The following is a 26,689-nucleotide window of genomic DNA, read 5'->3' on the forward strand; positions in this document are numbered from 1 at the left end:
GAGGCCATGAACTGCCAATCCTTTGGTGGTGCCAGCCAGGTGAATGGACACTGGGAGACACAGCAGGAGCAAACACTCATGAGTAAGAGTGAGGTTTGCATGTGGCTTGGATTGTGGGGGTATAAAAGCTAGGGGTTTCTTTCTTGGGGTCCTTTCTCAGAGGCACGAGCTGGGGCTGTTTCTGTGTTACTTTACCGTGAATAAATTGCTTTATGGAATGAGATGTTTGAGACTCTGCCATGAGGAATGTGGGGTGGATCCAGTAAGCAAACCTGGCCTGACTGTGTGACGGAGGTCAAATGGGGCACCTGTGGGTGCACTGCAGCTGCCTGCTGGAAAGGGGCTCTGGTTCCAGCAGTGAAAGTCTCTGGCCTTGGGAATGTGAGGGAATGGGACTGACAGAGAGTCTTGTCAATGGTCAGACTGGGATGTTTCCTTAACAGTGATAACACCAAATGCCTGAGTTCACCTAGAGGACTTTGCACAGACTCATTCTACAGCAAACACATTGATATGAAATGCCTTACACAATGGGGCAAAACCAGGAGACATGTTTCCTTATTTCCTACCTCCAGGCTTTGTAGAACATTGCTGCAGGCTAAACCAGGCGTGGCAGCAAGGAGACCCGGTCCTTCTCAGTGAGGCTGGCCAGCCTAGGCTGGGCTGGGCTAAGCCTGCCCTGCTGACTCACCCACACCCTTGAGTCAGCAAAGGGATTGGGACAAGCTGGAAAGATGGGCTGGGACCAATGGCATGAAAAACAAATGCTGGGTCCTGCACTTTGGCTACAATAACCCCATGCAGCACTACAGGCTGCGGTCCGAGTGCTGAGAAAGTGGCCCAGGGGAAAAGGACCTGGGGGTGCTGGTCAGCCAGAGCTGAACGTGAGCCAGCTGTGCCCAGTTGGCCAAGGAGGTCAGAGGAACCCTGGCCTGTATCAGACACAGTGTGGCCAGCAGGAACAGGGCAGGGATTTCCCCCCTTGTATCCAGCACTGGTGAGGCCACACCTTAAATATTGGGTTCAGTTCTGGGCCCGCAGTTGAGAAGGACATTGAGGTGCTGGAGCGTGCCCAGAGCAGGGCAATGACGCTGGTGGACGGGTCTGGAGCCCATGTCCTGTGAGGAGCAGCTGAGGGAGCTGAGGGTGTTTAGCCTGGAGAAGAGGCGGCTCGGGGGTGACCTTATCGCCCTCTACAAGTGCCTGAAAGGAGGTTTTGGCCACGCTGGGTCGGTCTCTTCTCCCACGCAAGCAGGACTAGAGCACATAACTTCAAACTGCGCCAGGGGAGGTTCAGCTTGGACATTAGGGAGAAATTCCTCAGGAAAGCGTGATTAAATATGGGAATGGGCTGTTCTGGGAGGCGTGTTGTCACTGTCCCTGAAGGCGTTCAAGGAGACCTCGGACGTGGCACTTGGTGCCATGGTCTAGTTGACGTGGTGGTGCTGGGTCACAGGCTGCGCTCGATGACCCGGACATCTTTCCTGACCCAATGGCTTCCGGCATTCGGAGAAACGCCTCCGCCCCAGGGGGCGTGGCTCCGGCCGTGACGGCAATGGGCGTGGCCAGAAGACGGAGCGTGACCCTCACGTGGGCGTGGTCTCTCCAGGGGGCGGGGCCAGGTGTGCCCTTCGGCCGTAGGGGAAATGCACGCGGCGTCGCGGTGACGTCAGGCGGCGCGGGCCGGCGGTGACGGCGGGTCCGGGCGGCCATGGCGCACCGGTACCTGCTGCTGGCGCGGGGCGGCGGCGGCCGCCGGGGGCTGCCCGGGGCCCCGCTGCAGCAGCTGCTCTGCGGGAGGGGCCTGCTCGGCGGGGCCAGGCCCTGCCTGGCGCAGGTGAGCAGCGAGCGGGCCGGGGGTCGAGGGAGGGCCGTGGTGGCGGTGGGGCGGCCCCGGGGCGGGGAAAGGCGCCCCGCTGCTCGGAGCCGGGCGCGTCTCTGCTGCCCGCGGCCTTCCCCGGCTCGTCCTCACCCCGTCCGGAGGAGGCAGCCCCGGCCTGCTCGGTACCGGCCCTTCTGGGCGGCGGCGAACGAGGGCCCCTAGGTGGGTGAGCGAGCGGGCGGGCTGGAGTGCCGCGCCTCCTGGCCTGGAAGCGGCAGCCGGCTCCGTGCCGGAGAACCTGCGGGCTCCTTCGGCCGCAGCAGAGTCCTCCTGCAGAGGGAGGTGACATCCCAGAGCTGCTGCTGGTGCTGCACCCCGTCGGTATTCATAGAAACTTAGAATGTTAGGAGGTTGAAGGGACCTTAAGGATTTTCACTTCCCAACTCTTCTGCCATGGACAGGGACACCTCCCACTACACCAGGTTGCTTAGAAGCCCATGCAGCCTGGCCTTGAACACTACATCTGCAGCTTCTCTGAGCAACATGTTCCAGTGTCTCACCACCCTCACAGTAAATAATTTCTTGCTGATATCTAACTTAATTTCTCCTCTTTGAATTTGTACCCATTTTTTCCTGTCTTATCACTACAGTTCCTGATAAAGAGTCCTTCTCTGGCTTTTCTGTCGACCCACTTCAGATACTGTGAGGTAACTGTGAGCTCTCCATGCAACTTTCCTCCAGGATGAGCAGCCCCAGCTTTCTCAGCTTCTCTTCATAGAGTAGGGTTCCCACTGGTTTTCCAGGTGCTTTGTCCCACCTGATTCCAAAGTCCTTCCATTGCTTTCTCAGGGTGATGAGTTGTGTTAGGTGGGTTTGGGGCTGGGTGAGAGACTGAAATGTTAAATATTAGTGACTGAGCAGTTTGGTTTGGGTGTCAGTGTTCTGGAAAAGAGGAGCCTGGTTGTTTGCATCCTGGGATTGCACAGTGCAATGATGCCATGAACCTGCAGTTGTGGTACTAACTGGTAAAGCATGATGTCTGTGTGTTCATTCTTAGTAAAATGACCTGTGCTGTCAGCTGTTACAAGATGTGCATTACCCTTGTGGACAGCTCTAACACAGCTGTGGGAATGACAGGCCTGTGGGAAAAGGAAGATGCTTAATTCCTCTTCCTTTCATGGGCATCTTGCTTTTCTTTGTTTTCCTGTAGCATAGAGTGCTGAACAGCCACACCTTTATAGCTGTGAAGGTTATCTCTAAGACAGTGGTAACTGTGAGAGGAATACACACAGAAGGATGTTAGTAGCTTTGTTGTCAGCATGAATATGTGGCTTGTTTTTAATGGTGAATTTGGTTTTTTTTGATCAGAGCTGAACATCATTTCAACAATAAATAAAACATTGTCAGCAGTGCTGCTGATCTCTCAGGAAGCTAATTCTTGTTACCTTCAACAGAATTTAAAGAGTTCCTATTTGGAATCAATCTTAGGAAGGGGACTTTGTATTCATTCTAGCATCTGGCTTTGCGTGCAGGCAGAATAATGAGGATCTGTGTTCCATAAAAGCCATTACTTTTTAAAAATTGATCTTTCTGTAAGAAAAAGTGAGTAGCTTGAAATCATAGAACCTTAGAAAGGCTTTGGTTGGAAGGGACCTTAAAGATCCTCTAGTTACAGCCCCCCTTGCCATGGGTAGGGACCCCTCCCACCAGACCAGGTTGTTCTGGGCACCATCCAGTCTGACCCTGAACACTTCCAGGCATCCACAGCTTCTCTGAGCAAACTGTTCCAGTCGCTCACCACCCTCTGGGAGTAAAGACTTTCTTCCTAATTTCTAATCCATATCTCTACTCTTTTAGTTTAAAAACATTTCCCCTTGTCCTATCACTATTTGCCCATGTAGAAAAAAACTTGCATTAAGGTAGATTTCTTTACCAGCTTTTTGTTGTGTGTTGTCCCCTCTTCCCATTACGTTCTTATGTAATATTTTGGTGGCTGTTAGATAATTAAGACTTTTGGTTTAATTTTGCTTTGATTTGGAACTTGATAATGGGTAAAGCTGTAACTTCCAGCTTTCTAGAATTAGTGGATTATCTATCCTATTTGTATAGCTAAGCAAATGGATTTTCTGTTCCTGCTTTGTGTAGCCTCAGTTTTGTAAACTTTTAAGTAGTTCTGCTTGTGGTCTTGGGCTAGTAACATTTTTTGGGTTATTTTAACTCTAAAACTGACCTTTGTGTATTTTGCTTATTTACATTATAAAAAGTCTTGATTTTTAGGATGGTGTCACAAGGTTTGCCAGAAAGAAAAAAATCAGATATTTGTTTTGGGGTTTTTTTGGTTGTTGGTTTTTTTTAACATGTAGTGAAATTTTTTGCCTCTGACTGGGAGATACTTGGCAAGAGTTTCCTGGTATACGAGCCTGAAACAGCATCCAGTCAAAATGCGCTCTGTTTGCTTTCTCTCTGTCTAGGCAGTGGGTGTGCTTGTATCAGCTAAGCTTACCGTGGCATTCCCATTGCCAGACAGACTCTGTATCAGGATGATCAGTTTTTGTACTGGTGTTTTAGAGAATTCTTGAATATCTCCAGTGAAGGAGACCCTACAACCTTTCTGGGCAGCCTGTTCCAGTGCTTAGTCACCCACACAGTAAAGACATTCTTCCTCCTATTCAGATGGAGCTTCCTGTGTGTCAGTTTCTGCCCGTTGCCTCTTGTCCTGTGCTCAGCCCCACTGAGAAGGGCCTGGATCACCTGGCACCCTCCCCTCAGATACTTGAAGACAAAAATGAGGTCCCCTCTCAGCCATCTCTTCTCAAGGCAGTCAGGTGACACTGAAGGTGCCATGAAGTCACTTGTTCCTTTTTCTCAGAAAGCAGTTTCAAAGCACTCAGCTCTCTGCATATTAACTTGACAGGTGACTGTGTGTGTTCATGGAATTTAGGATCTGTAGAGACAATCCAACAAGAAGCAAGTCCCGTTATTCAGGTCTGCCCCAAAGCTCTCTCTGCTTACCCTTCTCTCTCCTTCACTTAAACTATAACTTAATTCTGTAGTAAACCTGTGCTAGTCTGAGCCAGGCAATTAGATTTGGTTTACTTAAACTTTTCTTTTAAACACGAGCAGTTGTTTTGTCTAAGTTGGAGTAACTTTCTGAATATTCCAGTGTCTTTGCAAATAAAAAGTAATCTGAGTTTGCAGAAGAACTAAGACCCTAATTTTGTAGGGGACCACTGACATAGGAGAAAACCCTGCTGTTTCTTTGAGTTTTGTCAGTTGCTGCAGCATTTGCTCCCTGTCTGTATTTGAACTATACATGATCTGTGGCAAGCTCTTTTTATTTTATTGCCCACATGGCTGCATCCCACTTGTCCTAAAACTTCTAGGAGCACAGATGGAATTGCTCATGATGGAGGTCATAATGTATGGGACAGAAATGTATGTAGCTGTTCTCTACATTAGCTTCTCTCTAGACTGTCTGCCCTGCACATGCTTCTGAGAGTCAGTGAAATCCCCTCTTGGATTTTCCGTATCAGATTTTATTCAGAGATACACAGCGGCACAAAACTAATCTTGATGAAGCAGCCTGAGTTCTAAAGGAACAGAAGTTCTGAATTCAGCAGTTCTGAAGCAGCAGAATTCTAAGAATTCTGCTGAAGCAGCAGAATTCTTAGCTCAGTCCACAGCTAAAGCAAGGAATGAGAACATTTTGGTGTTCTTCTTTGTACCAGCAGGTGGAACTACAGGGATGCTTGAAATAGGTCTAACGTATTTCATCATTTAATAAGGGGTGGAAGGGAAAGCTCCAGACAGAAGATTTCCGTAGAGTTACAGCATTCACTTAGTGAATGACAGCATGTAGGGTATTTCTACGTGTGCAACCAAGAAATCAAAAGTATCTTTAATGTGCAAAACCAGGTTTTGTTTACAGCCACTGTAGCTTGACTGTAGCACTGAGCTTCCCTTCACCGAAATAGTCCTAGAGGTGTTAGTCCCAGATGGATGTTTGCTGTCTTGCAAGGATACTTGGAGTCATGTTTTCAGGACCTGTTACTTTTCAGTTAGTGTTTGGTTTTTGCATTTTACTATTTCTGTGGCTCTTAAGGTAAATAGCTTCCAATCAAAATGAACAGGAAGCTGAATGCCTTTATGTGGTGGAAGGGAGTGGAGGCAGAAGGAAAGTCAGTCTGTGGGGAAATCTTGGCATGGATAATATTTTGTTTCTCAGAAGTGTTGGAAAAGCTTATGAAGGGGATTTTATCTAAAATATGTCCTTCTTGAAGAAATCAGATATGATTTCTCTTGAATAAAATTGCAGTTTACACTTTTTAAAAGTATTCAGCTCTAGTAGCAAAATTTTGTTAAGAATTAGTGAGTTTAAAAACTTAATTTTCCCTCGTTAAATGATGAATAACAGTAAACAGCCTTAGAACAAGGAGCAAGGACCAGAACAAGCCATGTTAAGGCTTAGGTTTGTTGTGGTTTTATAACTGTATGTTTACCCACATAGGGCTTTAGATCTTCTTTTTGAACTGAGATTCCTTGTCTCTTTAGTTTCTTAGCTGGATATAAGCATTGTCTGCCATATCCCTTTCTTTTAGACTCAAGTAGATCTCTCATATTCAGAAGCTAAAACTTCTTAATTATTTGAAAAAAGGTTGCAGACAAAACATGATTGAGTACTGTGTGGATCGTGCTTGTACAGTTACAGTTAATGTTGCACTTTAATGTCATTTGGCTGGTATCATTAAACATGTCCCATAGAAATCAATGTGTATTTAATGTTCATAGCTTGTAGTGTTTTCTGCTTGATTTTTCTCTTTTAATGAACAATGTTTTGTTTGTGTGTGAGATGAAACTCGGTTCTTAACAACGAGAATAAAAATCTCCTTGCTGCAGAAATTACTCAATTGATGAACTTTTCTTTTTACATTGTTGTCTTACTTTCCAGCATACAGCAGTTACTACAATATCTGTTGTAAAGTTCCAGTTGTAAAGTATTGTCTGACTAGCTGCAAGGCTATACTAGAGAGCTTGAAGATTTTTGTGTTGTGTTCTTGTTGATTTATATTTCTTTTTCATCTTTCAGCTCTGTGACCAAGTTACCCCTGGAGTTACTGCTGATAGAAGCACTGTTTTGGCAAGTGTAATCGCTGCTTGCAGAAGGCTTTTCTCTCAACCTCCCAAAGGTGACTCTAACTTTCATTTGTGAAACAAAGCAGACTGCTTGCATACCTTGCTGAGGACTGCACTTATGTGCTATTTAGCTTTATTGTCTGTGAGGAAGCCAGTTCTTGTGCTAACCAGCCTGTAATCTTGAGATGGAACATTTGATTTATGGGATTTTTAGGAGCTATTAAAGAATAGTGTCGTTTGCTCAACACTGTGCAGTGGAGCTTTCTGTTGACCTAATTTTCTCTATCTAGGGTTAAAACATAGCTTTACTTCAGGTTATTAAATAGAAGTGATATTCTCTTGTCAACACAGCAGATTTATTTATGGAGACCAGGTAGAGCTTTTCAACAAAAAGACAAGAAGAAAGCTGATTTTGCAGTCTGTATGTTCCTAGGTTCTTTGCTGGTGTATACATTCAGCTTGTGATGACTGAAGTGTGATGAAAGAATTGTAAAATAAAATCCAATTGTGAGCTCCTTTCCTCTTTCTCCATAGGATTTGAAAAGTATTTTCCCAATGGGAAGAAACCTAATGGAACTAAAGGTACACCTGGAGAAACAAAAGGTACAAAAAGCTGCTTGACTTCAGTTCTTTGTGGAATGTGTATTCATTAAATTAGATTTTGGCATAACAATTGTGAGTTTGGGTTTTAGGTTTTTTCTTTATTTTTCAGGGAAGATGTATTTGTACCAGATTAGTTTAGAAGTGCAAATTGTTATGTTTTTATATACATGATATGAAAGGAAAATAATGTTCATCTTCTGGAATAGTATTTATTTTTATGCTTCTGTTGGAGTGCTGTCCTCAATTATAAGTTAACAGACCTCTCTTCTGGTCATAACTGTCTCTCTGCCATTTAATGGACTATATATCTGTTTTTTTCCTGGAAAATGCTGGTTTTCACATCATCTAATTATTGTAGTATTGCAGACTAGTATATTTTCCATAACATCTCCTAAATATAACTAATAAAAGGTAATGTGAGGTTAGCATAAGATGTAAATTTTTTTTTTTTTTTAGAAACAAAGCAAGCTACTACTTCCAGACAACCCAGTGGAACTAGTAGTGGAGGAGGTGGGAGTGGTGGAAAAAAAGGAGGCAAGAAAGAAGAAACTAACTGGTGGACCAGATTACAGAAGGTTTTGACTTTAAAATATCCTTCTTTATGTCACTATCTTCATGAAATAACCTTGCATGATTTTGCTTTTTAAAGCCATATTCTGATTGCCCAAATCTTGCTCAAGCCTCCTGTGCCAGGCCTTTCATGGCAACTGGCTCTAGATGGCTCCCTCAGTGCCTTTCATGAATAACTATTTTGTGCATAACTCCAGAGGCATCTACCTCTGTTCAGGAATGTTAATGAAGTTTAAGCTGTGTGAATGTGGTTGCTAGTAGTCAGTATTCTTGGAGGGGAGCCTCAGACCTTTAAAGGTCTCGTGTTTTGTTTCAGTGGCAATTGGGAGAATTTTCTGACCACACAATGGTCATTAAGTGTAGTTTGCTTTTACATGTTCTGACCTTGATGGAATACTTATGTGAGTTTCCCTTTGAAATTTATTGCCAGGTGTAACACAAAGATGAGGGCACTTGACAGTGTAGGAATATATAAAATATTCCTGTATGTATATAAAGAATGTTTTCGGTGCATGGTTTTCATTCTTATTTTTGTTTTGGTTTTTTTTCTTCTGTTAGTTTTTTCCTTTATTTTTGTTGGTCTTGCATGCACTCCTGGAGACCAAGGATAATTCTTTTAGAATGGAGTCAGAAAGGTCATGTGACTTTTTTTTTTCCTTTCTAAAAACAGTAGTTCATGGATCAAAACTCTTCAATTACTGTTTGTAAAACACTTGAAGAATTTCTATTGCTGTAATTCCTCAGTTCTGTGTGAAATATCTGAAGTGTGTTCATACAACAAAACAGACCTTTGTTTAACATTCTCTGTGGCAACCTTGAGGGCACGGAATAGAAGCTGCAAAGAAATACCAGAACCTGTTTCCTATGTGCTTACTGTATTACAGACTCTAATTTATTTTTTTGTCTTCTCCATTTCCTAGGGTGACATTCCATGGGATGTCAGGGAGTTTCGGATGTATGTAGTGGGAAGTTCTTTTTTCTGGACAATGGTTGTGTACTACTTCTTCTTCAGGGTCCCTGGGAGAGAAATCACCTGGAAAGACTTTGTCAACAGCTACCTTTCTAAAGGATTGGTGAGTGGGGAGGGGAATCAGTGTGAAACATCAGAGTGCTGAAGATGCTCATTTCTGCCTCCCCAGTTGGGCTTGTGTTTGTGTGTCTGTAGAGTGAGAACTGGCTCAGTGTAAGTTTCAAGGGAGAAAAGAATTAGCTTTCATTTAAATCAGTTCCTAGATCTGATGTTCTGGATGGATGTGTGAAGATTTATGTCATTTCAAGAGAGGAGAGGGAATAGCAACTCAGGACAAAGCTTTGGTTGGATAACTCCTGTGGGTTCTGGGGCAGTGTAGCCCCACTCTCTCTGGGTATGGCTTTGCAGTACAGGTAAGCTGACATAATGGCTTAAAGAGACATGCCAGCTGCCTTTGGAAGCAGTTTGCTCCTCACCTTGTCACTTGCATGAGCCCATTCCTCTGAAAAGAAAAGGTTTTTCATATCTGAAATCAGTTCCTTGGGGAATCTGAGAAGCAGCAGTGAGAACATAAGGGGATGGTTGGGGAATGGAAGAATCCTTTCAAGGACAGTACATTGACATTCCTTCACCAGCCTGACTGTGCTGTAAAGTAGCCTCCTCTCTTTGTTTTCTCCTCTTATTTTTTCTTACCTGGAGCCACTACTGAAGCAATCAATTTTATCATCAGTATCCTATCTCCCTGTAGAGCTTGGCAGCTTTCCCTACTTGGAATAATAGGTTGGTGATGACCTGAAGTTCAGGAGATTGTGTCTTGCACAGGCTTTTTCCTCTTCAGGAGCCATGAGTTCTTTGCTCTGCTCCCTCCCTGCTTGTAGCTTCACCTTACAGATTAGGAAAGCATTGGTTTGCTTTGTCCTCTAGGTTTCAGACCTAGAGGGATTTTCTGTTAACACAAAACTAACCTTCCATTACCTTACTTTGGTAAGCTGCTGAACAGGGTGTCTCTTACCTTTCTTTTCTAACTGATCTCTGCAGAGCTGCTCTGTATGCTTCTGCCCAGACTGTCTTACAGTCAGTCCTGTTCTAAATTGGTGTACATCTTGTGAAAAAACTCATACTGATTAAATTTCTGAAGCAGTAAGACACTTAAATCTGTAAAAATATTCGTTTAGCTGTGTGTGAGTGAACAAAGCCTGAAGTCTCCTTGCAGAAAAGCATTGTGAAATGAGGCTGTTGCACAAAACCAAGTTTCTTGTGTCTTTGTAAGATGTAGTGTGGATATTCAGACAGACTAAATGTGTGCCTATCAAGTGCTGTTGGCTGCCTTAGTGGTGGGGAAAAGACAGCAATACTGGAGTCATGTGCTTTTGAAAACAAAGGTGTTCAGGTAGTGTTGTGTGAAATCAGGTTGGTTCTAGAGTGACTTCTTAGCTCACGTTTTCCTTCAATTCTACCAGAAACAGCCGCATGTAGAGAGTTCAGGGAACAACCTTACTAACCTGTGTGCAGTTCAGGCCCAACTTCTAAAACTAGATTGCTAGTTTTAAATGCTTTAAAAATGCTAAAACCAGTTATTTTATGGAAAAGGGAAGAAAACATGGAAAAAATTTTATTTGACTTCTAAAAAGGCCCTGTCAAATCCAAGAATCTAACCATTGGAGGAGACCTAGTAAACTTAAAAGATCTTAATGGTATATATCTGCTAAACCTGTAGCAGGTTCCTAGGTTTTATATGGTATCTGTTACCCCAGCTAAATACTTTTCTATGTAATTGATGTTACTGTATTTAATATTGTAGCACAGGAAGCCCTTTCTAGTAGGGAAAACAGTTGTAAGAACAAAGTTCAGATTTCCCTCATTTTGCTCAGTTTGGTTTGTTTTGGAAGCTGCTCTAAGAGTTTGGAATCATATAACTTACTGGTTTTGGTGTTTGGCCACTGAGACAATTAACTACTGTTTAACTATTTTACTGTAACTGATTTTTGCTGATGCATGCATTGAGTTTTTCCTTGAGAAAAGGATTAAATTCCTATGTGCCAGTATTCCTTTCTTCCTGATTACATACATGATTCCTAATGGCAAACTGTAGACTGTGGAACTTTCCTGATGTACATGATTAATTGTAGTCCCCTAAGTGGAAAACAGAAAGATTCACATTTTTTATCTGAAGCTGTGGTGGAAGCACAGTTACTGTACACTCTTCACTCAGGTTTTGTTCTTTTCTCCTCCTACAGGTGGACAGACTTGAAGTGGTGAACAAGCGCTTTGTTAGAGTCATCTTTGTTCCTGGAAAGTCTCCTCATGAATGGGTAAAGACTTAATACATGTACATGAGATACTAGAAGCAGCAAAACAGTCTTTTTATGTAAAGTTTGAGGCAGAAACTTGGTCTGGATCATTAATAATTTCTTAATCAAAAACATATTTTCTTGTTACATTATCCTACATTGTGTGTTTTTCACTTTACTGTATCAGTTGTTTTGCCAAAGATACCTTTAAACTATGACAAGTAGTTCATTTCCAGCACTGTGCTCTTTAATACAGATACTTAAACGGAAGAGCAGCAAATTGCTGAAGGTTCTGTATTTTTAACTGCTGTTTTCCATCTGCTCAAGAAAATCCCAGACTTAAGTCCACATACTTAGGAATCTTTTCTGTTCCAGACTGCTTTTAGCCAGTTACTTGAGAAAACAAAGAGACGTGTTTGTTTCCAAAGTATTTATTTCATGGAGTTGCTGCTCTTGTAGCACAGTGAGGAATATACTGATGTAGGTGAAAGTTTTCCAAAGAATGATACCTAGTGGCAGAGACCTATTAAAAATATATGTAAAATTTTCCTAGAAAATTCAAAGAAGCATTAGAAAAGCTTTATCAGGTTACTTCTTCTTAGGTGGCGGAGCTTTTCTTAACTGTCCTTATGAAACAAGGTCTGCAAGTCCCTCCTGGGTAAAGTGAAATCTGCAGCAATTACATAATCAGTGGGTTTCATTATGGCTTATTTATACGCCTACTCTTTAGCCCACATGCAAACAATTGCCTTTGTTTCCCAATCAGTTAACTGCTCTGGTTTTTCTTTTTCAATGTTAGGGTGAGGAGGGACAAGTCAGGCAGGTCATGGTGCAAAACAGGAGATTTTCTTGACCAGATCTCAACACATTTTGAAAGTAATGGCTGGATTTTTCTTTCTGGTCTGTGATGAACTTGTGCTGGTTTTTTGTTTGTTGTTGTTTTTTGGTTTTTTTTTTTTGTTGTTTTTTTTTTTTTTTTGTGAAGACAGCTGACTTTAAAGCTAGTATAAACTACAAAAGCTTTTCTTAAGAAAAGCAAAAACCTTTCTTAATCAGAAGGGCTGTGATGAAATGAATGAAACAGTAAATTGTATGACTGCTGTGTTCCCAGGTTCAGTGCTCTGTATTATTTTGACTATATAGGTCCCTTATAAAGGTGTGTTTATTACTCCCTTCTGTTTTTTTCTGGAGAAAATGCCAGGACTTCCATTCTTTTAAAGTGCCCTGAAACTATTGGGATTTATCATCTCTGCATGATAAAGTGATAGATACAATTGTATTCAGGTTGGGAGGCTTCAGATTTGTTGTGTGCCTCTTATACCAGTTACACACTTGACAAGGCAACTTAAACTTGGTCCAAATCTAACACATGCACAAGGAATTACCAGACTAGAGGAAGCTGGCTTGTAGTGAAGGTGAAATAAGAGAGGCACTTGACATCTCTGCTTTTTTCCTCGCAGTACGTCTGGTTTAATATCGGTAGTGTGGACACTTTTGAACGGAATCTGGAGACTGTGCAGCAAGATCTGGGAATAGAAGTGGAGAACAGATTGCCTGTGGTCTACTCAACAGAGAGTGATGGGTAAGAAGTTGCTTTAAAAAGTCTCTGGTAAAAAAACTGGTCGTGTTTACAGCAGAGAAGTAGGTTTGTAATGCGCATACCTTAAGCTTCACTAGGTGGCAGTATTATCAGAATAACAATCAGCTTCGGTTTGTTTCTGAGAGTTATGTGTAAGAGAAGCTGTTTAGTACTTTGTCTATGAAGAAATCCATATCCTCTTACTCTAAATATAGCTTCTTATTATATAAATGTTTTACTGTAACTCCTTTCTTCATTTAAGCCTTTCCTCCCAGTGACTTTTACTAGAGCAAGAGTTAGCCAGGCACAGCAGTAGAGCTCCAGAGATGACGCTCATGTAGATATTTGGGCAGACAGATTATATCATAGAACCACAGTATATTGGCTGAGCATCAATTTTTGGCTGAAAACTAAGCATAAGTTAAATTTTGGGGCCTTGGAAAAAAGTAGGAAATAGGTGATTAAGTAGATCACGTTAATCTGCCTGTTAACAGAAACTGGAAGATGGATCATGCTCTTAATTGTTAAGAAAAATAGTACTGATATTAGATTTACAGCATTGTTGCTTCCCATTAGGGAATAATGGCTCTGATACTAGATTTGTATTCTTTGTATTAGCCTTATGTAGCTGAGTTTCATTAACCTCATTTAGAAGACAGTAAAATTGCTTCTCTGATGTATTTTTTCAAATGGCTTAAAGGACAAATGTAATCTTGTAACCCAAGGACTAGTTTCTTTTTGGTTCTAAGTGAGCAGTTTAGAAGTTACTCCTGCTGATGTCTGTCAAATAGGTTTTTTATCATCAGGAAGTTGTACTTTGGGTGTACTAGCTCATGTGACTAACGAAAATGGCTCATTTACTGCTGCTCTTGTGTTTACATACTTGGTACTTGGGTGCATTTGTTTTGATTTGGAGGCATGGAGGGGAATGTCTTGGTTTTACTGCAGTGTGTGTTACCAAGCTGCTGCTGCCTGTTGGTCTTGGTGGCAACAAGAAAAACGGTGGCCTTAATTCTGGGCAATCCTGCAACTTCAGACAGAGGTTTTTATTTCCCTGTTCTATACACTGCCTGCCTCATGTCTCTGTTTCTTTATAATGGAGCATGATCTTAAGGATGGTCCATAAATAAACCTGTTGAGCCCTTATTTAAACAAACCTAGGGAAAAGTGATGGTCAGGGCAATGCAGCACTTATGTGAAAAGGCTGCATGTTGGACTGAGGCTTCTCACCACAGACTGGGAAAAGTAGATCAGTTCCTATGCCTTTTTCAGCCTTGTACAGACCTTTACTTCCTGAATCCCTCTTCCTGACCACAGCTATGATCCTTTCCTCCTCAGTGTCTGTTCTTCATAGAGATATTGGTATATATTGCTCTGCCCCAGGAATGCCACAGAAAACAGGAGAGAGCAGCTATATATAATCAAAGTACTGCTGTTCCCTGTTGGATCTGCTGAATAGCACAGTAGAGGGAAAATCCTTCTTTTCCTCTTTATCCCAGGAATGTGGGTTATCTGTAAAGCCTGGAAATCCTGTGCTTTATGGTTGTCCTTCTTTTCTGCATTTTGTTTTTGCCGAGTGTGGATGGAACGTCTTGTGAGCTGTTTGCTGAACTGTTCCTTTTCACAGAAAAATCTGTACAGTGCTCAGATACTATGATAAAGAGGACTGTGTTAGGGTTTTGGGCTTTTACAGAGCTGTGCTAGGAAGCTGGAGGACAATGGACAATGAATAATAATTTAAAAATACAAAACCACAAAACAGAAACAAAAAACCCCACCCCAAGAAACCACTCTCCCCCCTGCAAATCTGTATCCTTGAAAATGAAAATGGAAACATAGAAAGGAGAAAAAAAATGTAAAAGGCTGAAAGACCTAAGGGAAGAAGAGCATGTATTTTGGAGAGAAATTTCTGCTTGAAGTAATAGGTTACACTGTCTATATGCTACCTAATGCAACTTACTTTGAGAATATAATCATTTACATAACTAGTCCTGTAAATTTACCTCTGAAAAACAAGCTACTTCTGTTTATTAGGTAATGCAGTTTTTCCTCTGCAAAACTCAACAATGTTACTTGATGTGCTTGGTTTAAAAACAAGCAACTATAAGTATAACAATTTGTTCTCAATTTTATTTTGATGGTTTCCCAGTGTGAACAACCTGCAGAAGTACAAACATTACATGTTAATAGAGTATTAGTCCTGAATTTGCTTAGGATGGAACCAACATCTTATATGTGTTATTTGCAGTAATGGATTTTTGTGATAGGTTTCTCTTTTTTTGTCTGTTTTTCTCCACAGATCATTTCTCCTCAGTTTGCTGCCTACAATTCTGATTATTGGTTCATTGCTGTACACATTAAGAAGAGGTCCTGCGGGCTTGGGTCGGGCAGGGCGTGGAATGGGTGGACTTTTCAGTGTTGGTGAAACTACTGCCAAAGTCCTTAAGGATGAAATAGATGTTAAATTCAAAGATGTAGCTGGCTGTGAGGAGGCCAAATTAGAGATAATGGAGTTTGTTAACTTCCTGAAAAACCCCAAACAGTATGAGGATCTGGGAGCAAAAATTCCAAAGGTAAGGGATTGATGACTTAGACTTTATTCTTCTAGTAGTCCTCAGTATTCTGAACTGTACTAGGATTGTTTACATATGCAGTACTTTCCAGTTTCTGTCTTCCAATCAGAAAAAAAATAAGTAAGCATTGAGTGCCACCAGTGTAATTGTGGTGCCAGGAGACTTGCTTTTTGGAATACGTTTTCTGTTCACATGGACCAGAAGTGATACACATATAGGTATAACAGCAATCTTGCAAGTGGTTATTACAGAATTGCCTTTTGGCTGTGCTGGCAGGGGAGTCCACCTGATGACATACCTTTCTTACTTAATATGTCAGTCAAAGAAAACACTGTTCCTGCAACTCTAAGACAGCATGGTAGTGTTCTATCTAATTTGTTTTTCCTTTTGCTCCTTTAAAGGAGGGATTAATCTTCAGCTATTTCATTGCATGATTTTGACTGTGGTGAAAGAAAAGCCAGAGGGCTCAATATTATTGACATGTTATTTCATAGGCTTAATACTATGTTTTCTTCATGAGGAAAATATACCTGTTTGTGTTGCAGGGGGCAATTCTGACAGGTCCTCCAGGTACTGGGAAAACACTTCTGGCTAAAGCTACAGCTGGAGAAGCCAATGTGCCATTTATCACCGTCAATGGCTCAGAGTTCTTGGAGATGTTTGTTGGTGTGGGTCCAGCACGAGTAAGTCTTTGGCCTTGCTCTTTTCTTTCAGTATTGGCTGTTGAAAGGATGCTGTCAGGTTTGGGAGACAAATGGTTTGATTACAGCTGAAGTTGTTTCTTCTATGTAGATTTCTTACAAGTGATGTCAGATGCGTGTCTAAACAAAAAAATCACCAGTGTACCTTTAATAAAAGTTACTAAGGCCGTTCACTAGCTGGTTTCAGGCCATTAAGGATGTGCCTCTTTTCAGGTGCTTGAGAACACAAAACAGCACTCTTTAAGCTCTGATCTGAAGGACATTTACTAGCTGGATCAGAAGTCTGTAACTCACTCGACTGCAGCTATGGGAATGCCTCCTCCTCCTCTAAATCCTGCTTCTTTGAAGAATTTTATTCTCTTTATAGTTTGAAACTTTTAGTTGTAAGGAGTTGTCTAAGACAGACAAGCTTCTGACTGAAATATGAGTCCAATGACTGATTTCTGATGATCAGGTGTTTTAAATGACCAGATATATGTCTAATATTTTTTATGCTTTTCTGCCCTAACTGTCTTAAGAAAGCTCACTAAAAACACATGAAGTGGTATAAACAAGTTACTGATGGTGTTTTATGGTAATCAAAGTTTGGGAAAGTATCAGGTATCCTGAAATTATAGTGATACTCAGACTTCTGTTGTCAATAGATACCTGAAATGCCCCAAAGCAAAGTGACTTAACTTTTCTGTACTGGTCTATGAAAATACTTTTACTGTCCAGTGACTTCTGTTGATATAACTTTGGCTGGGAATCAAAATTTCAACACAGTTGATAATTTCTGATGCCTATAGAAAACAGTATGAGAGAGTTTTACTTTCAGTTCCTGTTAATTTATTAAATAAGGCAGTTGTTAATGATGCTAAATTGATCATTTGTAAATTCAATGTGTTAGAACTAAAACTATTTACAAGCCTTGGTTTCTTTGGTGACTTTTTAGTGTATATGCATATGGAAACCTTTAATTTCCATAGTGCATATACACTAAATATAGTTGTGGGATTCTGGATTTCTGCTTATTCCAGGGAAAAGAGAATTCACTTGAAGCATCTGACACATGTTTATCTTGTTCTTTCGTTGTATTTTTTTCAAAAAATTTGGGTGACTTTCTGTAATACAGCCTACTGTCCAAAATTTGCATCTCTTCATGTGTGCTGTACATTTTTTGTCATCAGAGAAGCGTTCTGTAGTTGCATCACTAATGTATAAAGTAGTCAAGCTCTGAGCTGCATCTAATTCTCACGCGGGTCCAAATTCTCCATTAATATTTCATTTCCTGTTTGCTCCAGTTGGATTCCTCGGTTGTAGATCTGTTAACTCACTGAACTGGTTTTAATGAGGTCCTTCTGATACGTTTGCAAGCAGAGCAGCATTGCAATGTTGTAAATAAAATTCAAATCAGATTGTGCTGCAACTACCACAGTAGTTAGGTAATACCTTGCTTAAAATATGAAAGTCTAAAAAAGATTTCAGCCATCTGCTCATGTCCTGGATGTTTTTTCTAGACTTCTAGAAGCTAATTTAACTTCCAAATGAGTATTTGGAGGGGAATTAAGTAACTTATCATTGCCTTGAAGGCTGGCTGAAGGTTTTGGAGTGAATGCTTGTTCAGAGACATGCCCAGTTATAGGGATACTGTTACTGATGTGCCTCTTCCCGGCCCTCCCCACCCCCCAGCTCAAAAGAGTTACAAACCAGTCTGATCCATTCTCTGTTCTTTTGTTAAGGTTAGAGACTTGTTTGCTCTGGCTCGTAAGAATGCCCCGTGCATTCTCTTCATTGATGAAATAGATGCAGTAGGGAGGAAGAGAGGGAGGGGCAACTTTGGAGGACAAAGTGAGCAAGAGAACACACTCAATCAGCTTTTGGTAGAAATGGATGGTGAGTATTTAATGCCAAATACTGTGTTATAATTACATGGATATTGGAAAGAATATGCTTGTTCAGACCTGCTAACCAAGATTTGGATTCTAGCTTAAATTCAAATTGTCTCATTGTTTCCTTGTTTCCTAAAATAAAGCATGGTGACTCACCTTGCTGCAGCCTGATGTTTTACTAAAATTCATTCAGAGGAAAAGAACCCTAATTCTGTATCTCCTAACTCTTTGTCATAGTTGAATAGTCAAAAAAATTCTTCACAATGAGACCAGTCTGTCTGTAAAAAAAATACAGCTAGCCATGCTGGTTCTGTGATTTCCTGAGCAGTTAATCTATTATTGTGTTTTGAAGATAAAGCAGGATTTGATATAGTACTTCACAAAGCAGAGCCCAAGGCCATTTTTTTGTTTGTTATGAAAAGCTGGACAATGCAGCAAAAAATATAAATATTTTCAGCTTTAAGATCATTTGTTTGAACTTTCAGTTCTTACATGACCCTGTAAAGTGGGCAGTCTTTATTTCTGTTTTTGGGTTGTTTTTTTTTTCCCAGAAATTATATTTACACAGCTTTTCTCTATCACTTTTCTTTAACAGGATTTAATACAACCACAAATGTAGTCATTTTGGCAGGCACTAACAGGCCAGATATTTTAGACCCTGCTCTGATGAGACCAGGACGCTTTGACAGGCAGATTTACATTGGTAAGTTTTATCTGGGTGGCTGCACCATCCTGTGTTTGTAGAACACTGCTGAAGTCACTGCAACTATTTATACATGTAATTACCTTGCACAGACTCAATTTGAATATATGTGTGTGTGAAAAGTAAAACCATATGTCTTCTATTTTAAAGGACCCCCAGATATAAAAGGAAGAGCATCCATTTTCAAAGTTCACCTTAGACCTCTGAAATTAGACACTGTCTTAAATAAAGACAACCTAGCAAGAAAGCTTGCATCACTAACACCTGGGTTTTCTGGTAAGTGACTCCTAATGCCACTATTATTCTCCATGCTTTAGATACTTGATTTCCCTACTAAGTCTGGTTTTCTTGTACCTGATCTTCTGGATGGCATTTGATTTCATTGTATTTACTGGCACAGCCTGAAATTCTCTTTGCCTGTTAGAGCAAGTAGGAGATTTGTGAGGGTCTCACAAATCTCCTACTCCTCACTCACCCAGCTTCAGTCAGGGTGACATGAAGAGGGAGTTTCTTCTGTCTTCAGTACAAGCAATTCAGAGTTTTCTGATTGTTAACACTTGTGCGTGTGTTCTTCCTTTGTTTCATTCTTGAACACTTCTGGAGAAGACCCGGGTTTTGTGGAGTTTATGTGCATGTTCTGTGGGAGAATTTATGTTTCTGGATGAAAAAACCAAAAACCAGTGCAGAATTCAACTACTGGTCAATACAGATTTGAAATTAATTGGATTATAAGCCAGTAATGAGAGTTCTCACATCTATTCTGAATTCAACACTTGTGAATTCTCCACTGGTTTTTGGTCTATATAAAACTGGTTTTCTGTGATTTGACTGTCAGTGTTTCTGGTAGCTACAGTGATGTTTGTTACCTCAATAGCCCTACTGCAAATAGTTTTAACAGAAAGTGGAGGGCTTGAAATCAGTAATGTGAAAGGATATCTTGTAAAGATATGCCAATATCTGAACAATACAGAATTCAGATGTAGGAAATGCGTGCAGCTAAATATATACTAGTTTAAGTATAATCTGCTGCAGACAGAAAAGGAAGGTGAGATGTATCAAACAAGTACTTCACTGATAATAAACTTTATTTGCTGTCTGTCTACCTATGAGAAAAATCATAAAGCCTATAACTATAGTACATGTATTTAAATATATCTTAAATAATTAAGCTATTTCAGAACACATTACCTTTAATTTTCAAGCTCAGTGAGAGTTCATAGCAAACTAGTGGTAGGTAAGATTATGTTTATGCTAAACTCAGAGAAAAGTGTTGAAAAGGATCAGTAATTCTTGCCTTCTCTTTTAGGTGCTGATATTGCTAATGTTTGTAATGAAGCTGCTTTAATTGCTGCAAGGCATCTCTCAGATGCTATAAACCAAAAGCATTTTGAGCAAGCAATTGAAAGAGTTATTGGAGGTAGGTGAATAGCACCAGTTGTTTCTCAAAAATTGTAGTAGGCAATTTCCTTTTTTAGATGTGTAGGAAGCCATGCTTTTGAATCTTTGTCCTGCTCTTCAAGGTGTTTTCTTTCTCTCCTAAACACACTTGAGATTTAGAACAGAAGCATCCTGTCTATATTGCTGACTTCTGTAATAGAGGAAGGGATACAAAGAGAAATTTCATCAGGACGCATCTCTAATTTCTTCTTCAAAATGGCAGGAAGAAAAACTGTTTGGATTTAGGGATGCTTTTAACTGCTGCTAGCCTGAAAAAGATTTTTCAAGTTCATATGTTTTATATAAATATTTGAATATATTTAAGAACTTCCATTGAAACTAGAAAGTCTAAGGAAGGACAGGGTTACAGTGAAACCTGGAAGATGTGAATTTCTAAAACTTTCAAGTTTTGAGGGGGTGTTTAAATTTTTTCAATGGATCGCATGTATGGCCTCTAAGTATTGCTCACCATCTTTGCAAATGAGGTAAAGGATTTCAGAGGAGAAAGTTGTGTCTGAAGCTATTAATCAAATTTATTCATTTTTCAAAGGTTTGGAAAAGAAAACTCAAGTACTCCAGCCAGAGGAGAAAAAGACAGTAGCATATCATGAGGCAGGGCATGCAGTTGCAGGCTGGTTTTTGGAACATGCTGACCCCCTGTTGAAGGTAAGAAGGCTAATATGAACTTTTAATTTTAACAGTAGCATGGACATCTTTTTCTTTGTGGTCCCTCCCCCCTCTCCCCTCAATGTTAAGAAGATATTAAAATATATTAAAAAGCAGTGTAAGTGTGTCAATTTTAGAGTACATTTTGGTTCATTTCTTTTTACTTTCTTAACTGTTTTCCTTGAGGGCTGCTTTTTCTCTGAGGTTTTCAGTACTGATCAGTGGTTTAAGTTACTCTTACCAGGTTACACAGCTATATATCAGGAATATAGAAAGCTAAATTTTAGTTTCAATTTGCTTTCTTTTGGCTTCACAGTGTGACAAGTTGAACATAGAGGAAAAAGCACCCCAATCTCCCCAACTTGCTTTAACATTCATAGTTTTGCATAGTTGTGTTTTTCATCTCATCTCAGGCTTAAAAATATTGTATGATTTACTTCTGGAAGAAAGGTCATTAGCAAATGTGGAAATTCCTTAAACTGTTTAAAATGCTGTATCTGTTACAGAGTACATAATGCCCACTACATAATATTCAAGGAATTGTGGATTTTAATTAAAATGGTATTTTTAAAATATGATACAGTTTTTAGAGAAGATATGACAGTGGTCTTACCTTTCTTTTCCAGATATTCTAGTAGTTGTTATCCCAGTTTAGAGCTAGCCAGGGTTTTTAAGGATAGAACACAATGGGGGCAAAACTGTAAACGGAAATAATGTCTGAATTAAACCTCAAGGGTGAGTATGGTGTAGGTTGTAGTATTAAAAACTAAGTCAAACTGAAGAATGCTTTATGGCTTTTAGAACTGTTTAGTTGTAGCCCTGTTACTTTTTTTTGTAGGTATCTATTATTCCACGTGGTAAAGGACTGGGTTATGCTCAGTATTTGCCCAAAGAGCAGTATCTGTATACCAAAGAGCAGCTACTGGACAGAATGTGCATGACTCTGGGAGGACGTGTGTCTGAGCAAATCTTCTTTGGAAGAATTACAACTGGTGCCCAAGATGACTTGAAGAAGGTGACCCAGAGTGCATATGCTCAGGTATGGGCTTCAGTGAGACTTTTTTTTTTTCCTTTAGTGTTTTCATCTCTGACCTAATATTTTGCTATGATGCAGTTTCATCAGGTGCATCCCTCAGAACCCTTGTTTCAGAAAACACTATATGAGTAAACATCATGGTGTTGTTTAGAGATGCTGATGACCAATTATTTTATTTCAGTCCCACAACAGCAGTCTGTGCATTAGGCTTCAATTACTGCCCTACATCTGCCCACAGGAACATACACATTGATCCCATTGGATCACACCTGGGAGTTGTTATACTTATTTTAAAATGGAATTTAGTGCTCAGATTTGATCATATCATCCTACATTTACAATTGCCTAGTGTGAAGATTCAATTTGGATTTACACTTGAATCCAGAAACCGTGTTTGAAAGCACTATTTGATGTCAGTTAAGGCTATGGGAATTAAGACATTGGTTTGTGTTTGTATCGTGTTAACTAATGTAGATGAGTAATTTAAAATCTTATCAATGCAATGACTCACCTAAGTGTAGCTGTGGGCTACACACAGGTGTGTTACTACATTTCCTGCATCAGGGCAAAGGATATCATCTCATAAGACACTCACAAGGAGCAAGAGACGTTTTGGAGTATGCTTGTCTTCCCCTGCATGCTTATTCCCAAACCCCACCTACTTCCCGGTCTCAGGTGTGCTTCTTGTCACCTCAGTTCTGAAAGGCAATGTGTAATGATATCCTGTTAATGCTATGAGATCTTCAGTGACTCTTGCTCAATTTTAAATTTATAAAATAAGTCTACTTACAGACTTTTGGACATGTCAACCAAAATTAAGAAAGCGGGTAAAGATGCTTGGTTCTAATGGTGAGATCTCTTTGAATTCTGAATATTCATTGTCATAACTATGTGGATCTTGCTAGACTGAGAAGTGCTGCTTTAGTAACCATCAAATTGATAGTAGCCATGGAGTGAATAAATAAATAGCAGTTTGAACTTGCTTCTGCCTCTGCTGGAGGAAAATGCAACTTAAAACATCCACATTTGGCAACCGGACAAGTCAGTATTCAGTACTGAGTGAAGCAAGATAAGAATTGTTTGACATTTTTAAAGGAGTGTCTTGGGATGAGGAATAGCATATGATTTTTGGACTTGATAGAAAAACCTTCAAGACCCTCTACTTTAGTACTTAAGTCAGCTTATCTTTATGGTTGAGTAGAATATGGTAAATTTTAGAAGTATTTTGAATTGGCAAAACACTTCTATTTCTGGTAAAGAAGGGTTTTACTGCTTAAGGAAGGCTGAAGTGTTTTTTGTGTAATATCTTAGAATTTAAACAGCAAAGCACTATGCATGCCACTAGCAACCACTTTAAAATGGTCTTATTTGTGTCCTTCACTTTAATCAGTAAAAAGAAATAAGTGAAAGTCAATGCATGTGTGTAAACTTCAGTAGACTTGAGTTTTCAGGGAAGGGTTGATGTTACAGGAAAAGATTAGGTTATAGCAAAATTCTTCCTCTCCTTTTTGTTGGCCATATTTACTTCAACATACCCTAAATTCTTGCTATCTCTCCTTTGTTTATTTAATTTTTTTTTTCTTCAGATTGTTCAGTTTGGTATGAATGAAAAAGTGGGGCAGATTTCCTTTGATCTCCCTCGCCAAGGAGACATGGTCTTAGAGAAACCTTACAGCGAGGCAACTGCCAGGTTGATAGACGAAGAAGTGAGGTCACTAATTAACATTGCCTATGAAAGGACATTAAATCTGCTGACTGAGAAGAAAGCAGAAGTGGAGAAGGTGAGTATTACAGTGTTTTTAGCCACTAAGTTCCAGCTGGTAAGCCAAAATCTGAATTGAACTGATTTAGATTTAAAATAGAGACTGTATATGAGGAAGTTTGCTCAAAATCCATTTGATGTAATCTTAAGAATGTGTCACAAGACTTAACAGAAATCTCCTTCTGTGTTGGAACACCTCTGAGCATCTCACAAGCATGATTTAACATCCCTCCCTGCTTATGTGGTCAATATTCATTTGGAAAGTTGGAGGGAGGAGACTGCCTGCTAAATAGGGTTTAGTAGATGTGATAGGCAAACTTAAAAACCCAAAGATTAAATACCAGGATCCCAATTTTTTGGGGGCAGAAGAAGCTCTTGTAACCAGGGAAGTTCATATGACTTCGTTTCTCTGAATTCCTTTTTAGTGTTAATCAAAATATCTTTGTCTTCTTCTGTTCTGTCCTTTGGCTGCTTGTGATCTGCCTCACTGCAGGCAAGATTCAGCTTGTGCATATTCTCTTTCTTCATGCCACCTGATACAGCAAACAGATAATTTTCTAGGACAGGCATCCAATAGGCTTACTGACAAGGAGACAAGGAGACAATTTTGTATAGGCTCCATAAATCCTGTTGTAGCAGGTCAGCATCCCAAAAGAGATCATTGAATGTGGTTTGTGCTGAACAATGAGCTCACTGACCCAAGGCTGCAAACTCTCCTGGTGCAGTGTTCACACATTGGTATTTTATGGTGCTGTTGAGCTTGTAACACAGCAGCAGCCTGACTGAACCATCTCCACTGACTGGAAGGGAACTTGTTTTCATGTACCACTTAATGTCTTGCATCAGGAGCCTTTTGGCAGAAGCAAAAAGCTGCTGTTCTGAAGCGACAATAAAAACAACAGTGACCCACAGTGAGGGCACTTTGCTTAGTCTTAAAAGCAGGATTAAAAATAAAATTGTATTTGTGCTCCCTAAAAATGCTCAAGGGGGAGAAGAATCTGGTATCTGATGAACTCTGAACAACCTGTTTTTCCTGTCAAAATTAATTGATGCCAAACTAAGTGCCTTAAAAAACCCCTGCAAACAGGACAGCCATCTTAGGTGTCCATCTTAGGTATTTGATGTGTATGACACAACTTGTTGTGCTATTCCAGGTTGCCCTGCGGCTGCTGGAGAAGGAAGTGCTTGATAAAAGTGACATGCTAGAGTTGCTTGGCCCAAGACCATTTGCAGAAAAGTCTACTTATGAAGAATTTGTGGAAGGTACAGGAAGCTTGGATGAGGATACTTCACTACCAGAAGGCCTTAAAGACTGGAACAAAGAGCGTGAAAAAGAAAAAGAGGAGACAACAGATGAACAGGTCGCTAGGCAGATCAGAGGAGGGATGCCATTTTAACTGTGAAGTGTGTGCCCATGGTGACTTGCACTCTGGAAGAGAAACAAACTCACCTAGTTTGTACTTCAAAACAAAAAATATTTATTCAACCAAACTGTATTAGTGATGGGTGGAAGAGTGATCTCTTGGGATGAGATAAGGATGTTCTGCTTCTGATGTACGTGTGTGAGATCATCAGTTCACTGGTAAAAGGTGATCATCTTTTGTTTGCCAGCTGGAGAAGCATACAAGGAATTGGAGCTGCAGTGGAATGCCAGAACTGAGCCTCTCAAGCACTGGAACAGTTCAGATTCATGCACAGATTTTGTGGCACTGGTTGTTTTGGTTTTTTTTTTTTTCAAACATCTGTAAGCTTACAAAAATCAAAGGGTTTTTTTGATTATTTATCTAAACTATACCTGTATATGACCTGTTTCCAAAAAGAAAAAGAATCATACAAAGTGCATTGTCAAATGTGGAAGTCTGGTTGTACAAAGTACTAGCTTTGCAAAACTATCAGCTCTTTCATCTGACCCTTTCCCCTTTACCTCATTTTGATTTTAGAGTTTGTCTACAGAGAACTGCCATGTAAGTTGACAGTGAAAACTGAACACTTGCTTAAATATCTTAAAATGTACTCATGGTTCAGTGTCTTAAATTAAGTCTGAAACTGTTCGGCTCCTGCAGTTTTACCAGTCAGTTTTTTACAGAGTTCTGTAAACTATTGAACATATGAATGTGATGTGTAAATACAGTTTGAGTCAATAAAAACAGTACTTTTCTGAACAAAGCTGTCCCTTTTTTTTTTTTGTTTGTTTTGCTGGTTTTTGGGTATAGCATTCAGAGCAATGCAAAAAGCAACTGTTAAAATAGGGTTAAATGGTTGTGTTCACAAATACAAGCAGCAGCCAAAGCCAAAGGCCATAAAGTAGATTGTCAGAGTTTCATACTCATTTGCTTAACAAAAGCGTTGGGGGAGAAGCTATGGGGATTTTTCCCCTGCTTAGTTGAATACAGTTGTCTTAGTAGTCTGCTTCTCGTTTTCTGCTGCCTGCTAAGGATTCATTGGTTGGAGAATTTAGCTGTTCAAAAATTAATGGTCTTTCTCCTCATCCCAGCAGAAGACAAGGAAGCATGGGTGGAGTGGTGGTTAAGGGGGTGGGGGGGGGAAGGAAAATGAACCAATCTTCTCTGCTGGACCAAAAATCCTTTAAGGGTAATGAGTCAGAGGGCAGGTTAGAAGGATAACTAGTGACTGATTCCATCTGTATGTTGCAACATACTGGGAACCAGTAGGATGACAAAGGAACAAGTTTTTCTGAAAGTTTAGACCCTTGATTCTAAATGTGTTTCAGTTAAATTATTTATGGAAATTATTCTTTTGGATTTTCTTTTTCTTCATGACAGAACTTTTTCCACCTGTGATGTTACTTGGCTTTACAGTGAAGAGGAATGAGGAAAACAGAGCAAATATGGCTATTTTGGGCATATTTACTGGGAATTTTTAGTTGTTAAACACTTCTATTTATCGCTATTGCATTTATTAAAGAATGGATGATAAACTGGAAAGCAGCCTGAAAAAAACTAAATTTCCTT

General features: G+C 40.2%; 1 protein-coding gene across 1 annotated transcript; it reads left to right on the top strand.

Moving 5' to 3' along the window:
• Positions 1-1,692: 1,692 nt before the first annotated feature.
• AFG3L2 (AFG3 like matrix AAA peptidase subunit 2) lies at positions 1,693-25,883 on the top strand. The gene is made up of 17 exons (XM_036404482.2): positions 1,693-1,837; positions 6,909-7,008; positions 7,490-7,558; positions 8,015-8,133; positions 9,049-9,201; positions 11,336-11,410; positions 12,850-12,971; positions 15,268-15,541; positions 16,087-16,224; positions 17,964-18,117; positions 18,709-18,816; positions 18,967-19,092; positions 20,123-20,233; positions 20,804-20,919; positions 21,758-21,958; positions 23,542-23,736; positions 24,872-25,883. The coding sequence occupies exons 1-17, from the start codon at positions 1,712-1,714 to the stop codon at positions 25,112-25,114; spliced, it is 2,430 nt and encodes an 809-aa protein (XP_036260375.1). The 5' UTR covers positions 1,693-1,711; the 3' UTR covers positions 25,115-25,883.
• Positions 25,884-26,689: the final 806 nt, after the last annotated feature.

This window comes from Molothrus ater, chromosome 1 (assembly GCF_012460135.2).
Source record: "Molothrus ater isolate BHLD 08-10-18 breed brown headed cowbird chromosome 1, BPBGC_Mater_1.1, whole genome shotgun sequence".
In the NCBI taxonomy this organism is placed as follows: Eukaryota; Metazoa; Chordata; class Aves; order Passeriformes; family Icteridae; genus Molothrus; species Molothrus ater.